Source organism: Phallusia mammillata, chromosome 4 (assembly GCF_965637545.1).
Source record: "Phallusia mammillata chromosome 4, kaPhaMamm4.hap1.1, whole genome shotgun sequence".
In the NCBI taxonomy this organism is placed as follows: Eukaryota; Metazoa; Chordata; class Ascidiacea; order Phlebobranchia; family Ascidiidae; genus Phallusia; species Phallusia mammillata.
Window position 1 is genome coordinate 15,040,737 of NC_137255.1, and position 16,267 is coordinate 15,057,003.

General features: G+C 36.9%; 3 protein-coding genes across 4 annotated transcripts; all 3 read right to left on the minus strand.

Moving 5' to 3' along the window:
- Window positions 1-301: 301 nt before the first annotated feature.
- LOC145223506 (cytochrome P450 2U1-like) lies at window positions 302-2,434 on the minus strand. Its single transcript, XM_080089919.1, has 9 exons — window positions 2,180-2,434; window positions 1,973-2,118; window positions 1,807-1,909; window positions 1,562-1,671; window positions 1,337-1,458; window positions 1,154-1,266; window positions 942-1,086; window positions 696-859; window positions 302-628 (listed from the first exon to the last, which is right to left on the minus strand). Exons 1-9 carry the CDS (start codon window positions 2,432-2,434, stop codon window positions 311-313), a joined length of 1,476 nt encoding a protein of 491 aa, XP_079946045.1. The 3' UTR covers window positions 302-310.
- A 5,068-nt stretch (window positions 2,435-7,502) lies between these two features.
- LOC145223507 (receptor-interacting serine/threonine-protein kinase 1-like) lies at window positions 7,503-9,644 on the minus strand. The gene is made up of 4 exons (XM_080089920.1): window positions 9,363-9,644; window positions 8,802-9,297; window positions 7,712-7,822; window positions 7,503-7,603 (listed from the first exon to the last, which is right to left on the minus strand). The coding sequence occupies exons 1-4, from the start codon at window positions 9,642-9,644 to the stop codon at window positions 7,503-7,505; spliced, it is 990 nt and encodes a 329-aa protein (XP_079946046.1).
- A 1,832-nt stretch (window positions 9,645-11,476) lies between these two features.
- Window positions 11,477-14,644, minus strand: LOC145223833 (cytochrome P450 2C5-like). 2 transcript variants are annotated; one of them, XM_080090228.1, is made up of 10 exons: window positions 14,268-14,644; window positions 14,070-14,215; window positions 13,908-14,010; window positions 13,401-13,510; window positions 13,158-13,279; window positions 12,988-13,100; window positions 12,764-12,908; window positions 12,536-12,699; window positions 12,341-12,469; window positions 11,477-11,873 (listed from the first exon to the last, which is right to left on the minus strand). In XM_080090228.1, the coding sequence occupies exons 1-10, from the start codon at window positions 14,568-14,570 to the stop codon at window positions 11,868-11,870; spliced, it is 1,341 nt and encodes a 446-aa protein (XP_079946354.1). In that variant the 5' UTR covers window positions 14,571-14,644; the 3' UTR covers window positions 11,477-11,867. The 2 variants fall into 2 exon arrangements, with proteins under 2 accessions (XP_079946354.1, XP_079946353.1); XM_080090227.1 differs by having other exon boundaries at window positions 11,477-12,469.
- Between the last annotated feature and the right edge of the window lie 1,623 nt (window positions 14,645-16,267).

A 16,267-nucleotide genomic window follows, 5' to 3' on the forward strand; every position in this document is an offset into this window, starting at 1 on the left:
GCGGAAATGGAACGTTTGTCGCGACAAGCGTGCACTGAATGGAACGTTTGACGTGACGAGCAAAACAACCACGGTCGGTAGATTCTCAATTATGATTTAACGTCGTTCTAAACCTTTGAATAAGGTTTTCGACAAGCAGACTTACATCTATTTATATTACCTTTTAATTGCTTGAACACTTGAAGTTTATTGGGAAAGTTATTTGGAAATATTGTGATAAATTGCCAGAAAGCAACTGTTTAATAAAATCGACAAAATTTTTATCAAAACTAAATACGAGTACAATTTGCAAACACTTCTGCCTTTGCATTTAGAACTGTCGCTCTTTAGCAACGATTTTATACTCCAGGGGAGTAAACACAGTACCATTGGCACCCTTCTCAATTTCGGGAAGGATGTTATCTTCTGGAAGAAACTCGAAGCATTGAACCATGGATATTAAGAAGAAGAACAGTTCAATTTTCGCTAGTTGCTCCCCAAGGCAATGTCGTGGACCAACCGAGAAAGGTATTACATAATTTGATTTGACGAAGTGACCGTCTGCATCCAAATGTCGTTCGGGTTTAAACTTTTCGGGTTCGTCCCACAAATTTGGATCGTTGTGGACTGCCCAAATATTGGGCACAACCTGCGTTGTAACAGCAAGGTTAGCAAGGCGATTATGATTCAGTCGCATCACAGATAAAATATCTTACAGTCGTTCCTTTCGGAATTTTAAATCCTTCCACCTCAACATCATTGGAGGTACAATGGGGCAAACTAAATGGAGCGAGGGTGCGAAAACGTTGGACTTCTTGAATGAAAGCGTAAGTGTAAGGCATGTTATCCTTCATTGACATCGATGGTTTTCCATCTTCACCTGCATGTCAAAATCGATTGTTGTCAGCAAAAATGTATATATTCAAATTGCAATATTCAAATTAAATAAAAACACCACGCACCAAGAACCGTAATGATTTCCTTGTACAGCTTATTTTGAGTTTCAGAGTAATGAATAAGACACAATAAAGTCCAGCGTAAAGTACTAGAAGTGGTTTCAGTTCCAGCTTCAAATAGATCCCTGATGTAGTGGAGAAGCTGCAACATCTGTTACATATTATAATTAGGTTTGTGCTTAAAAATGAGCTGTATAGTAAATATTTGCTTCATTTACAGTAAAAGTATCTTTTTTCTTGTGCATTTCGTCCAGAAAAGCGTCAATGAAATCTCGCATTTCGTCTTTTTGGAAAGTCGTTTCATGTTGCTTTACTTCTTTTTCAAACTCATCTGTACAAGCCGTTGGTTTCATATTGTAAGTATAGAGCAAGACACATTCATAAGTTATATGTTTATTTACCGATGAGGTAGTTTACATCGTGTCTGAGTTCCCTAACCATTCCAGAACCTGGAGGCACGTATTGTAACCATGGCATAAAAGCAAGCAAACTGAACATCACTGTCTTTTTCGGATTGTTGAACCTTTAACAAAAATTAGTACTGTCTGAGTTTAAATAGACGTACTAATCTTCCGTGGATTAATCATATTTTTTTCAATTAAAAAAATTTTTCCAACCAAACCCACCATTTATCCAATTCTTGCAGAAGTCCGGTGAACCAAGGATCGCCATAATCAAAACGTCGGCCAAATACAACTCCGCAAATCACGTTGGAAACTGTGTTTGCCACTGTCCTCTGTGATATAAAATACGTTTTTAACAAACATCTTCCGGGTGTATCTTAAAATTCACAAACAAATATCAGAAATTTAAAATTTGCTTTATTCAAATTCACTTGTAAAAGAGTGTTTAAATTGCATGTATGTCTTACATTAATTGAAAACGGCTTTCCGTTTTGTTTCCGAATTTCCTCGTTCATGAAAGCAGCCTCTTCCAACACACGCTCTTCCATGCCCTTCTTACCCATACCAAATCTAAGGAAAGCAAATAAATAGTTGCCTGAACAAATAAAACGACTAAGTTTTTTGTGCATTTACCCTCGAAGAGTCATTAGGCCAAACTTTCGTTGCAATTTCCAAGATTTGCCATAATCGAGCAAGGCAAGTCCGTGACCCGAGGCGAGGTCTTCGAACAATGGAATAGATGGTCGCCCTGAGAAGGATTCACCTTCACGTACCAAAGCCTGAAAATAATTATAACTTGTTTCAAATAAATATAATGCTTATTTCGGGCGAGCTCCTTACCTGTTGAATAGCTTCATAATCGTTTAAAACTATCCAATCTTGACGGCCAAACCGGGCCGACATGATTGAGCCATATATTCGTTTCCACTTCGCTACAGTTCGCTCCGGATAAGAACCGAGAAATGGAATAATCCCCACCAGGGGAAGTCCCCGTGGGCCAGGTGGAAATTTACTTGGTCTGCGATACCAATAGTAAATGCCCAGCACTACAGCAACGCACACGGACAAAGACGTTAAATTGCAGCAATCAATCATTTTGTTAGATTTGTATCAATGGATCTGTCATGAAAGGCAAGATAAAAAGATGACTTGGGCTAACATGACACAAAGTCACACCCACAAAGTAGATTGTCAAACGCCTTTATTTCAAGTCAATAAGTAGAACAACAAAACTTTTATCGTATAAGCGGTTGTAATTGGTCACAAAATGGCACAGAACGTCTGGTGGTCAATAACATAGCACCCTGAATATGTTTAGAACATCGACAAGACTTCTAACACTCCTAACGTTTCGCTAAACGTAAACAATGCCACGGATTAGTATATTAAGCAAAAATTTTTGCAATCCTTGTTTGTTAAACTAACTTGGACTTCTGGTTGTATTGGTAACGCCTAGTTTTAAGATAGAGCGGCTTAAACTGTACTGCTTAGGTTTCTGAAGCATTAAACTTGTCTGCTGGTCGCAATGACAAACGTTCGGAGAAAATTGCCATTCTGTCTGAATGCTTCAAAAATACCGGCTTATATGAGGTGCGTGTAGCGTCGGTCACGGGATTACCCAAACACTTCAGCCAGATTCGGTCACGTTTTCAGCAGACAGCCCTCATGCATAACAAGGGGCGTATTGTGGGCGTCGTCATCCGGTTGTTTACAAAACAGTGCTGTTTTCGATTTTGAAGTTGATTAGGTTTCTCCTTAATTAAACTTAGAAATGATTCACTTCGAACTGATTTTAGGTTTGTGTTTGCAATGTTGTTTTGTATTTAACTGTGTTCAATAACTTACCAAGTACAGATTAAACTAATAAATAAGCAAAATTAGCGGGTTTGGCTATAAACCAACGTTAATATTTATTGAATTAAAGCGTACATGCAAACATTCCAATACATTCAAATTTAATTGCGCAACTGTTACGCAATCAAAACTCCAACACCGAAAACATTACGCGATTGTTGTAACGTCATTTTTTCCAGCGTGTTACAAAACACTACCATTCTGGTCGTCATATTCGGTCATACAAAATCCCTAGACCACACAACACGTCATGAGTGATGACGTTATAGGATTCATTTCATGGCGGAAGTGATGAAATTTTTTGACACATGGTCATGTGATTGTCATTAATCCAAAACAGCAGTTTTTACCGTTGTATCAATATACTGCGTAGTCAAGTAGTTTTTTTGAGTAATGGTGCATTAAAGTAAAATTACACTTTTAGACTATAGTCATACCAAATGTTACTATAAAATTAATTATGTTCTGGAGCTCCGGTTTGTCGGGTGAACTGGCCCGATAACCATGTTGCCAGTCAGTTATGTTTATGTCACTACAACGCAACCCCATAACTATTCACCCAACTGTCGTGTTTTAATTTATGTGGTGAATTTGTCCACAAGCTTGCATACCTATTATCTGTAGTTGGCCCTTGGGTATAGCATGCTTAAAGTCCTTGTTTTGTAAAAGAGGGGTTTTTGTAAAAGTGTCTCCCGTAAACACGATAAATTATAGGCCTACATTAGATTGTTTGTGTAGTACAACTTGTACTGCACAAGCATAACTATCATTTCTTTTGCTTAAACCAACTAACTTATAAATAGTCACCAAAAAGTGATGACAGTCATATATGTTGCCCGGTCAGGCGCAATTTTTGTTTATTTAGATTATTTAACCATAATTAAAACATTTGTTTTTCCAAATGAATAAATAATGTAGAGTGAAGTGATGGCATCTTTCGGAAATTACTACATTCACGTAAGTTTTGTAGAAGTTTTTATTTTACAACTATCTTTAAATCTAAGGCTTATGTGTGTTTGTTTTGCATAGATTTCTGTTGGCATATTGCACACTTTAATAAGTCTTTATTGTGTCTGGCTTAAATGCAAAACCCCTAATGATGGCTGCTAAGTCGTATTTACTGATGAAATATTTAGCGTTAAAACCATGACAATCAAACTACATCAAATTTTTTCAATTGATTAGTAGTTTTATTTGCCACATGTTACAAAAACACGGGGTTTTGGATTTCTATGTAAGTTTATTTTATTTGTAGAACCAATAACTGTTAAAAAGCAAATAAAAAAATCGTCAGTAGAAAACCGAACTGTTTCCTCGTTCAGCTATGAAATCGTTGTTTAGGGGTCCGCTGAAGCGCCATATAAACGACACATCATGCTTGTAAACAAACGTATAGCATTTGTTTGAGTGACGAATCACGTTTGCAAACTTTGTAAAGGTAAAATGTTAGATTAGTTTATGCACAACCAATCCAACATGGTAAATAGTTTAAAACGCGTGACCGCTACAAATATGATGGCGCTTAAGAGATTATCTGTATTCTATTATGCATTCGGTGACAGTATAGAATTATGTGGCGGTAGGTCCATGATATGCAATGAAATATAAATATGACAATTACATTGCAAATGTTGAAAAATTCTTTAACACATCAAGGCTGGTTATGGTTGGCAGGCAAGATTACAGTACGTAATTGGCAGTCAAACTATACAATACGGAGGAATGACGCACTTAAAGGAACTGGTGTTCAGTCGTGCTTAATGTGATTCTTATGTTTTTGGCAATATATCCACACTTTAGGAAATATTCAGCAAAACGTAAAAGCTCGCGAACGAAAAACACATGTATTATTATCGGCCGTGTAATTTGGAACATAAGTTTGTAAAAGTATTTTTTGCAATGTTCTTTTCTCGTTTTTCGTTTTTATTAAAGGTTGTATTCCTGTGTGAAATATTTAACGACTACATGATTGGTGGGGCTATTGAAAACCATATGTAGACAGCCATTACCTATATAATGAACAATGAAACATACAATCCAATTCTGACTCTTTGGCGTCTTAGGCATTCGATATATTGATCTGAAAAGTGTTGTTTTTATTAAAATTGAAGATTGTTAAACGTTTGAAATGAAACCTCCAAGGTGCAAAAATTTTGGTCAAATGGTAACAAACGATTTCAGGTATTGCCTAAAAAGAAAAATCGTTGTCACTAGGCAAATATTTCGTTTAATTTTAGAATTTTGAAAACACTGACATGTTGTTGACACTGACATGCGGCTACGTAGCCCAAGCTTACTGTGAGGTCTCCTCGCACCCATTTGGTTTAACATCTAATAAACTCACATCAGATATTTGTTAATACCGATAAAGCACTGGCGGTTTAGATTAATATTAGCATTAAAATTTACCTTTTGGTTCCCAACCTTTAAACTTAGTTCTGAACCCTGTAAGCAATGTACAAACCAGCAAAGAAATTGAACTGCCTGATTTATATCACTTATTGAATAATGTCTTAAAGCAGGGGTGGGCAACCTTTTTTACTGTGGGGCCAATTACAATTGTCAAAAATAGATCGCGGGCCGCACCTGTGTGTAACACAAGGTGATTTTACTTCGTTGCTCACCAAATATGCTTAAATATAAGTATAATTCGCATTTAATTCTAGCCACATTTTGCCAGGTCGCAGAAAACTAGCATCAGGCGCATTAATCTGCTTAAAATAACATATAATTGGTCTCGTCTCGTTTGCCGGTACATTCGAACTCTAAGCGTCTCTGCGGGCCGCACAACCTTTATTTAAGGGCCGCATTTGGCCCGCGGGCCGCAGGTTGCCCACCCCTGTCTTAAAGTGATAGATCTTTGTTCACACCTTTGTCGGTTTTTGGTTGATTCTCTTTAGTTGAAACAATTTGTGTTCTATGAGCTCAAATGTGTGCTTGATATAAATAACTGACATTGAGTGTAATCCGTTAACTTAGATCAAAATAAGCTGTCACTACGTCACCATGACTTTTTGGACTTTATCGCGGGTGTCACCAGAGAGCTCAATGTTTTAGAGAAATTATCAAAAACGCCCAATAATTTGGAAGGTATAAATAAGTAATATCGAACCCCAGAAATATGACAAATACTTGGAGATGAGTGGTAGAATAAGTCGCACATCTGCTGCAACAGGGGTCGGTAACCTTTTCGGCAACGCGTGCCAATTTACTTGTTTTTTCCATGTATTAATGACCTCGCGTGCCAACGTTTTTCTGAATAATAATGGTTCGTGCCAGCAGATATCAATAATAAACAGAAAGCAGAGTGTTTTGTGCATGTAAGCTGAATTGTACGACAATGACATTATAAAAGCTGAAAACAAGCAGTGTAACAGGTTTGTTGTTACTTCAATATAAACACGCAAATTGGTTGGCGTGCACGCGTGCATGCCAGGGGTTGCCGACCCCTGTGCTACAGGAACCTTATATTTGGACAAGTCGATTTGTCGTAACATTTTTTTTTAAATTACTTGTTTTGTTCTTGCTATCGCCACAGCCGGGACTGTTTGCTATTATCGAATATTTCTGACAATGCGCAATAAGCATGTCCACCGAGTGCCTTTTTTTAATGCAAAGCCATAAAACTAGAACTCAATTTAACTATTAGGTTCTATTCGATTTCCAAGTCAAAAATCAAATCAGGACCAAAAATTGCACTGACTTTTCATTGAGGAAAAACTGGAACAATATCTTTTCCGATAATAAACGAAATTTATTTACTCGCTGACTGCTTTTGTGCGTAACAAGGAAATGAATTGCGGAGATAAAGCGCTTAAGAATCAAAAAGTATAATGGTAGTCTTTTCCGGAGTCTTAATCGGTGCCAAACTAGCTTGGCATTATCTACGTGAAAGATTGATTTCGTGGAATACCCTCCCCTTGCCATGCATGCCTTGTCTAAGGATGTGGGAAAAAGCGTAACGTTCGGACTATAACGCCGTATCTGCAAGTCGAAGAAAATCTTTTAAACGCTTGTTATGACAAAAGGGCAAGTTTACACTCAAACAGTGAACTGTTTTTACGCTTTGTATAGCTGTAAAAAGCATGTCAGTAGTTCGGTTTTATAACACATTTGTCCCTTTCGCTGCGACAAATCGCTGTTTTATTCCACGCGCATACGGTTTTAAAGCATTCTCGTTTTACAATATTTAATATGGCGCTCCCTTTTTGCAGTTTTATTCCTAATAATGCTGGAAAAGCAAATGACACATTCCTTTTACCTGGAATTAGTTTTAATCACAGGTTTTAACACCAGAAGGTTAATTTGTTTATCTTTGGTAACTTCTCATACCCCATCTACCCTGAAGGAAATTTTCCTTTGGAGGTGCAGTCGGGCGCTGGACACCGACATTTCCGGTTCTGCTGGAATCTAAAGACAAAGGTGACAAACGTTTAAATATGCTCATAAACTGTTGTTGACAATTATATTCTGCTAAGTGGTCAAAACACCGTCGATTACGAAACCAACTTTTTATACCCGGTTGCTGGGGTTCGGGGATTACCATTGAAACTTTTGCAGATACTGTTTTTGGTTGCGTGATTGCCACTAATGGGTGGGCCTCAGCATTCTCTGGTCGTTCGATGAAATCTAAACATTTGACACGAAATCGTTGACCTTTGTGTAAAATGTTTTTGCTTGATACTGGTAAACACGTTTTATTCAAAACCTTGCACAAAAAAGCTAATTTTTATCTTGTCTAGGGCGTGGTAATTGTGTTTCAGCATGCAGAAAAAGAGTTGACCAACGAAAATAAATTGGTTAATAAAAAAAAAATAAAGATTGTAAACCTAGTTTAAGCCAGGTACAAGTTTGAAACAAGTCGCTCTAGGTTTAACGTGATTAGTGATTTACTTAGTTGCTGTACTATTAGTGATTTACTTAGTGGTGATGTAATGCTGACTAACTTTCGGGCCTGTAAATTAGGGGGGTTTCCGTATCGCGTGAGACCTAAACGAACTTGAATGAATACTTAAACGTCTATGTATGCAGTACATATTTTTCCCTATAGATTCGTATATTTCCCGAGCTCACTAAGGCTTAGAAGTACTTAGAAGTGAGTGTCCGAAAGAAATGCTTAGCGATTGCATGCATAAAAGGCATTTTGTGTCCAATATTTTCGTGTGGTATTCTCTGACTCTTTACATTCTATTATAAACACAGATCCCTACACGTGCTTTTTATTTATGTTTGGTTTTTCTGGTTTATGAGCTATGCCAATACAGATATCCTTACATTTAATATCTCATACAGATCAAAATTGATAAATTAATATTGACAGAAATGGATTTTATGTTTGTAAGTTAAACTTTTTTGTTTCATGCAGTTTTTCACACCCGAATGCTGGCGTTTTGAAACTTATCCATATGATGTAGTCGATTGTATGATTTCATTCTGCAGACTACTCACTGCATGAGTATGTTGAGAAAAAGGAGGATCTTGTCTTGTGTGCCTGCTTATGTTTCGCTTGTTCATTCCTTGGTGTTATTAGGTGCGACGGGCACTAAACATTTTGGTATTAAGTATGCGAAAACGCTTTTTAGTTTTAATGTTTGGTTGGCAATTTTACCAGTAAAACTTCTGGTCCGGGTTGAAAAGTAATAAAGAGGCACGCGTTGACTTTCGCTGACTTGCGGCTGATCGTTCAAATTCATTTGCATCAAAGTCTTTCCAACTTGTGAAAGTAACTGGGTAGGTTTTTGTTTTTTTAGCAGGGAATTTAAAGCATCCCTTATCTCAGTCATTGTGGGACGTTTTGCAGGATTTTGATCCCAGCATCTCTTCATCAGTAATTGAAGTTGTTCTACAGTTTCTCGATCTTCCCCAACCAAAGTTTGCATCCAGTCAAACAATTCCTGACAGTCGGGTCTTTTTCCTCTCTTGATTTGATTGAATAACTCTCTTTGCTCTTCCTTAACTAGAGGTGGATAGGGAGCTTGACGAGCAAGTGCCCAGTAGGTTATCATGGAAAAAGCGTAAACGTCATGTTCCCTTCTGGGTTTCGTGGTAAGGTTCCTCAGTTTTTCTGGAGCAGTGTAGTAGGGAGTGTATTGGGGTCTAGCTTTCTTGCATCGTGCCGAAAAATCCACAGTTGCAGGAACACTATAAGTTGCCAGTTCAAGTCGCCTACTTTGCAATACAGTTCTTCAGTAAGCATAACGTTGTCGGGCTTCAAATCCTGATGAATCAAACGTTTGTCCGGTAAATTGTGGCAACATGCCATTATCGATGCAATTTCGTATAATAAACGAACACGCACAGCATCGTCTAGTTCTTTGGAGGTATCCAGAAGTATTTTTTTGAGATTCCCGCCTTTGCAGTATTCCATTACAATTCCCATTGCAAACGACCATTTGACGTAGCCAAGAATTTGGACAACATTTTCATGATTTGCTTCCCGCAAGTGTTCCATTTCTACCTTGAATCTTTAAAAAAGGCCGTTTATGAATGCGGCTACGATGGTTAATGCATGTAAAAAATACAACTTACGTCTTTACAGCCAATGACTCCTCGCGTGTTACATCATCAACCTTAAACACTTTAATAGCAACTTCTTTCTTTAAATCATTGTGATATCCAAATATAACATCGCCGAAACCTCCTCCACCCGCCACAAATGCGCCCAGGTTGCACGTGATGTCACCACAGTCCAACTCTCGTTACTGTGTTTCACAAAACGCTCATAGTTTGTCTTACACACGCACTGGGCAACATGAGTATCAATGGGGTCTAAACAATTCTATTTTAAAGCTATGACATTTGAACAGGTTTATTTCTTGATTTCTACATAGTAGTTTTTCGTAATTGGAAAGTCTATGGTTCTAGTAACCCTTCGCCTTCCGAGTTTGCTAAATACAGGAAAATTGCTCCAACCCAAAAGGTTAGCTCATATTTACAAAAAGAAACGTTGCAACATAATTTTACAAAAGAACGTTACAACATTAGTAACGTAACAACTTAACAAAAAGCATAAAAAAATCAACTGACATTTCTGACCACTGCAGTCGCTTGCAGCAAAATTTTACTAATAAAATCACCTAAGTAAGCCTGCACTTAAGGTTTTGCTGCATACTTCCTGGTGTGAATCAACCAGTTCGAATCGAAAGCTATTAATTATTGCCCTCCGTTTCCTTCAACTTTGAAGTTCAAAGATACGAAAGTGCTAAGCAACGTATTGTAAATTATTTTTGCTCGTATGACGCACAGACTAAAGAATTTTTAAACTCAATTGAATAATTGCTTGTGGTTTGATCAGCCTAAATTTAAGTTAAGTAGAGTTTCGTTTGCTTAATGAAACACAACTGCACTAAAAATATCGCCAAGCCGGAAAAGGCAGTGCAACGTCACAACGTTATAAAACTAGTGGAAGATGTTATTAGTGAAAGTTGTACACTTCTTACAAGCGGGACCAGGTTTAAATATAACCATAAACTGATTTTCTTTGGGTCGACTACATTTCCTGTACACAACAAAAACTTCGACTAGAGGTTGGTTCGAAAACTCAGCTTTAGCTGTTTGTTGTCCCAGTTTTTTTCTTAAACTTTTTTCTGTACCGCCCCTCTTAAGAACTTAATAAACCGTTCCATTAGAAAAACAACAGCTTGTAATAAACCTATTTACGTCCACATTTTTATTTACAGCTACATTTAAGCAAATCGCTTATGTCTATCGTTTGAAAGCGTCAGGAGCGCAGATTTGTTTTCGCTTTTTTGCCAACTTCAAGGGGAGCTGCGGTTGCATTCATTTAATATTTGACGTCCATGTTTAATATTATGACAGCGTTTCTCGTTATTTTCCACATGGATTAGCCAGTTGTTTTACTTAGGAACTTTATAAAATTATTGTTGTAAGTTAATTCTTGTAAAATTCGGGTAATTTGCTCAAGAAGCTTGCCCTTTTATTGTCAAACTAAATGCCTAAAACCTACATTTAAACAAATTTGCGGTTGAACTTGACTTCTATTGCGATCATGGTAAGAACATAAGACCATATATCTAGGTTTTTTTAAGTTTGCAGGCTTTCTTAGTGACTGTAGTTCTTAAACTGTTGACGTCACCGCAAAATCCACGCGCTTGCTCTCCTTTGCCCTCCAGTGACAACAAACCGCTTTTTCAAACTCCACAGTAAAAACTTGACATTCGTACAGGCAATACTTAATCTACTAAATCTTATTTAACGATTAAAGAAACACTGAATGGCTCGCTTTTCATGTTTGATTAAACTCCCTTTCCTGTTTTAAGGTAAAAACGTAATAAAATAATTGTATTTTAGCTACATAACAATGAAACGTTTTCATATCGTTTTCGTAAAAAACGCCATACACAATACATTAACTCGAAAAAAATGAACACGCGTTGTAGAGCTGGAGTCAAAGTCACTAAGAATGTCATTTAGAATAAACAACAGTACCTAATAAAATAAACATTTGCTTTTTTACCTCTTTCAATGAAGTGTTTTTTATGCTTTACTGATTCTTTGCTGCACCTTAACATTCAAAGGAAAAGAAGCGAAGCAGGGTCTCTCATCAATCTCAGGTAACGTATTTCTACCAGGAGCAGGACTAAACTTATGTTTTGCAGCATAACAACAAGAAACAGGAAAACTTCCATCCTAGACAAATGCTCACACCAGGCAGTCACATCTAGGGACCAAATGAAAACGCGATTACATAGTTTAATTAGAGAAATCTTACCTCGCGTTCGAGGTAAACGCGTTTTTATTTCAATCGCAAAAATAGTTCTGCACTCCATTGATTAGTCGGTCACTTAAACAGTAAATAATACTAAAATTGTAGCCAACGTTAACGATATTATGGTTATCCTTAAGCAAGGATGCTTTACGACGATCCGCTGTAACTACAAAGAAATAATATACGACCGAATAAATATGTCCCACATGTTTCACAAATGTCCTACGTGTTGAAAACTATCTTTCATTTGCAATAATGTTGTATTTCAGGGGTGAAAACACTATACTAATGCATCCTTTGTCAATATCGGGAAGATTATCATTTTCTGAAAGGAACTCAAACTTTTGAACCATTGAAGTCAGCAATAAGAACAATTCAATCTTTGCCAGTTGTTCTCCCAAGCAATAACGTGGACCAACCGAGTAAGGCATGATGTAGTTGGATTTGATAAAGTTACCGTCCGCATCCAAATGTCGTTCTGGTTTGAATTTTTCCCGTTCGTCCCACAAGTTCGGATCGTTGTGAACTGCCCAGAAGTTACTTACAACCTGATTTTTATGTAGATTTTAAAACACAAAGGTACATTTAGGCGTATCACATAAAACTAATCTCACGGTGGTTTCCGTAGGAATACAAAATCCTGCCACCTCGACGTCTTTGGTGGTACAATGCGGCAAACCTAATGGAGATACGGTGCGAAAACGTTGGACTTCGTGAATGAAAGCGGATGTGTAAGGCATTTCATCTTTTATTGACATCGATGGAAGGCCATCTTCGCCTACATATGAAAGGTGTGGTATTTTGACTAAAAACGTGTTTTTAGTCTACAACATTTTACTTACCAATAACATTTAACGTCTCTTTGTACAACTTTGCCTGTGTGTCTGGGTAGTGAATAAGGCAAAGTAAGGCCCAGCGCAAAGTACCAGCGATTGTTTCAGTTCCGGCTTCAAACAGATCGCTTATGTAATGAACAAGCTGTAAAGACTGTTGCACACAAAAAAGTCTGATTGCGAAAACAGTATAGGTTGTGTAGTATTTACAAAAGGTTCCTAAACTAACTTACAGAAAATGTTTCTTTTTCCTGGTGCATCTCGACAAGAAAGGCGTCAATAAAATCTCGTATGTCGTTGTTTTGGAAAGTCGATTCGTGTTGATTTATCTCTTTCTGAAACTGATCTACGCAAGAGGTTTGAATTTTAATCTCAAGGAACAAACATAAAAAAGCCAATTTACCAAGCATGTGGGTTTTGTCGTCTTTGAGTTCCTTCATAATTCCCTTAACCGGAGGCACGTGCTGTAACCAAGGAACGAGAAAAAGTGTAGCCAAAATGTTAGTATTTTTCGGGTCGGCGTACCTGTAATGTATACAGAACTAAGTTTATAAATATTTAATAAACTTAAGGTAAATCTACAGAACAGCACGATATTTTGTCAATTATTGTTGCAAAACACTGTTGAGTACTTTCTTGCACGAACCACTTATCTAACTTTTGGTGGAGTCCGGTGAACCACGGATCGTCATAATCAAAACGTCGACCGAATACAACTCCACATATCACGTTGGAGATCGTGTTCGTTAAAATTCCCTGTCAACAAGGTTCAATAGTAACTAAAACCACATTTTCTTCAACTTTAAGCAAATAACAATAATCAGTTATCTAATAATACGACTGCTCCTGTCCAAAGCCTCTGTAATGTCAGTTTGAAAACAACTTCTCACTAAAAATAAGATTTTTTGGGTTTTTGAACAATTTTACGTCAAACATTTTAAACTGATTGTTGAGCTTTTTTCGACACCCTCTAAAACCACTAACCTTTTTTCACACACCCTGTAGTAGTTTCTACAAAGTTACTAATACCCAACATTCCGCTATACGAATATACAAACTTGCAAATGTAGCATAATTGTAAATGTAGCAAATGTTGTACTGCTCGGATTAACTGCTACCTATAATCATAGTAGACTTTTGAAATGATACGTACATGAATCGAAAATGAATTTCCAGTCTGTTTCCGAATTTCTTCGTTCATATGATAAGCCTCCTCTAATACACGTTTTTCCATGCCTTTCTTACCAAGGCCGAATCTGTAAAGAGTACCAGCTGTTTTAGCGAATTAAAAATATTCAGTTTTGCTAACACCTACCCACGAAGAGTCATCAGGCCAAACTTTCGTTGCAGTTTCCATTTCTTTCCATAATCAAGAAAACCAATTCCATGTCCCTGAGTTAATTCACGAGACACAGGAATATTAGGTCGCCCCGAGAATGATTCACCTTCGCGAACATAAGTCTGCAGAAAAGTTTTTTACCAAGTTGAGTAAAACTGTACTTTAGCCCTGTACCTTTTGTATGGCCTCGTAGTCGTTCAGAACAATCCAATCTTGTCGACCGAAACGAGCCGACATAATTGAGCCGTAAACAGTTTTCCATTTTGCCAGATTTTTTTCGGGATTAGCATATAGATAAGGAAGTATACCAACTAAGGGAAATCCCCTCGGGCCGGGTGGAAATTTCTTGGGTCTACGATACCAGTAGTAAATACCCAGAACTAGGGCAATGCACGCGGATAAAGCTGTCAAGTTGCCGCATTCCAACATTATGGCATTCCCTTTGCTGTACTGTTTTTCAAATTTAACACAGAACATACAGCGTATAAAAGAGGCTGCCGATTTTTTTTCTGATTTTAATGCTTTATGTAAACTTACCGCCCTAATCTAAATTACTTCCTATTATTCAAAAAGAAAATAAACACAACGAATAGCATTTCAAAAAATAAATATTGTACATCCTACATTGCATTAAACTCAAAACGCAAGTTTTAATCTTTTCTGCATGTAAAGGAACTTACTTCAAGTAAACTGGGTTAATAGTGCCTATTAGTAATGCCGACGATGTGTTCAATCTCTGTTGGTGTTATTATTCTGATGCGTAAGAGAGCACTCTGTCGTGTTATTACTCTGCCTTTCTTTTCACACATATAAACCCTTACTACAGTAAGGGACCGGAAACTAAAAACACGTCGAAGACAGGAAGGAAACAACAGTAATTTCATGGTTTTTAAACTGCATAATAATGTTGACAGTAAGGTATTGTACCATTTAGGTCACATATTCTCTCAGACACATTCACATAAATGGTTGTCGACTTTTTCTTTCATGAACCACTAAGCCAATTTTATAATCCAATAAATGTATTACTGTTAGTTTTTACTATTATATTGAAACAAACTAATTAGTTCAGCTTGTACATCTCTAAAACTGTTTTTTTGAACAAAATCTAGTAGGTGACTTCAGTATTATTGTTTAAGCCAGCCAAACAATGCGCATCGGAAACTTATTTAAACATGGGAAACATTTACTTGTGTGTTTAAGGAAATGCTTGTTTTGTAGCTAAGATATGACAAAAGAAAGAATTTCGTAATTTGACAACGAAAACAGGCAAACCAAGTATTTTAAATGTGCCATCTCAAAGAAAGGGGATATACTAATATGTTTTTTTTAAATCCTTTGATGTTAAAAGTGTCATAAATCAGAGATCGCAGGTTTTTACTCCCGAAATATAGATTTGCTTTGAAATGAAATAGTGAAGATAATTTAAAATTAAATTTGTTATCTTTAAAATCTGTCAGGTGTAAACAAATATAATAGTTTGTTTTAATTTTACATTTTTTTTTCTTTGTCGATGACTTTGCATTGAAAAGGTGATAACTCAACCTTTGTCAATTTCAGAAACATTTCCGACTTCTTGAAAAACTCAAATTTTGAATCATCGACGTCAAGAATAAAAACAATTCAATCTTTGCCAAACAATGAAACGACCGAGAGCGGTATGACGTGGTTTGGTTACACAAAGTAACCGTCTGCATTCAAATGACGCTCTGGAGTAAACATTTCCGGTTCGTGCCACAAGTTTGAATCGTTGTAAACTGCCCAAATGTTTGATATAACCTGCGTTTATTAAGCAAATTTGTACGCGTATTCATTTTCGTCGGTTCACTTGTACAACGAATCTTACACTGGTTCCCTTTGGAATGCTAAATCCTGCCACTTTAACATCCCTGATATGGGGTAAACTTAAAGAAACTAAAGTCCGAAAAGGTTGAACTTCATGCATAAAAGCGGATGTGTAGGGCATTTTATTCTTTAACGACATCTATGTAACGCCATGGAACTTAAAGATTGGTTGATATTACTAAAAAAAGTTTAAATTACGCTAAAACCTTTAAAAAACGTAGAAAGAACATTTTTAGTGTATAATTTCCTCTGTGTGTCTGCTGGGTAGTGAATAAGACAAAGTATGGTCCAATAGTTTCAGTTCCAGCTTTAAACAGATCCCTGGTGTA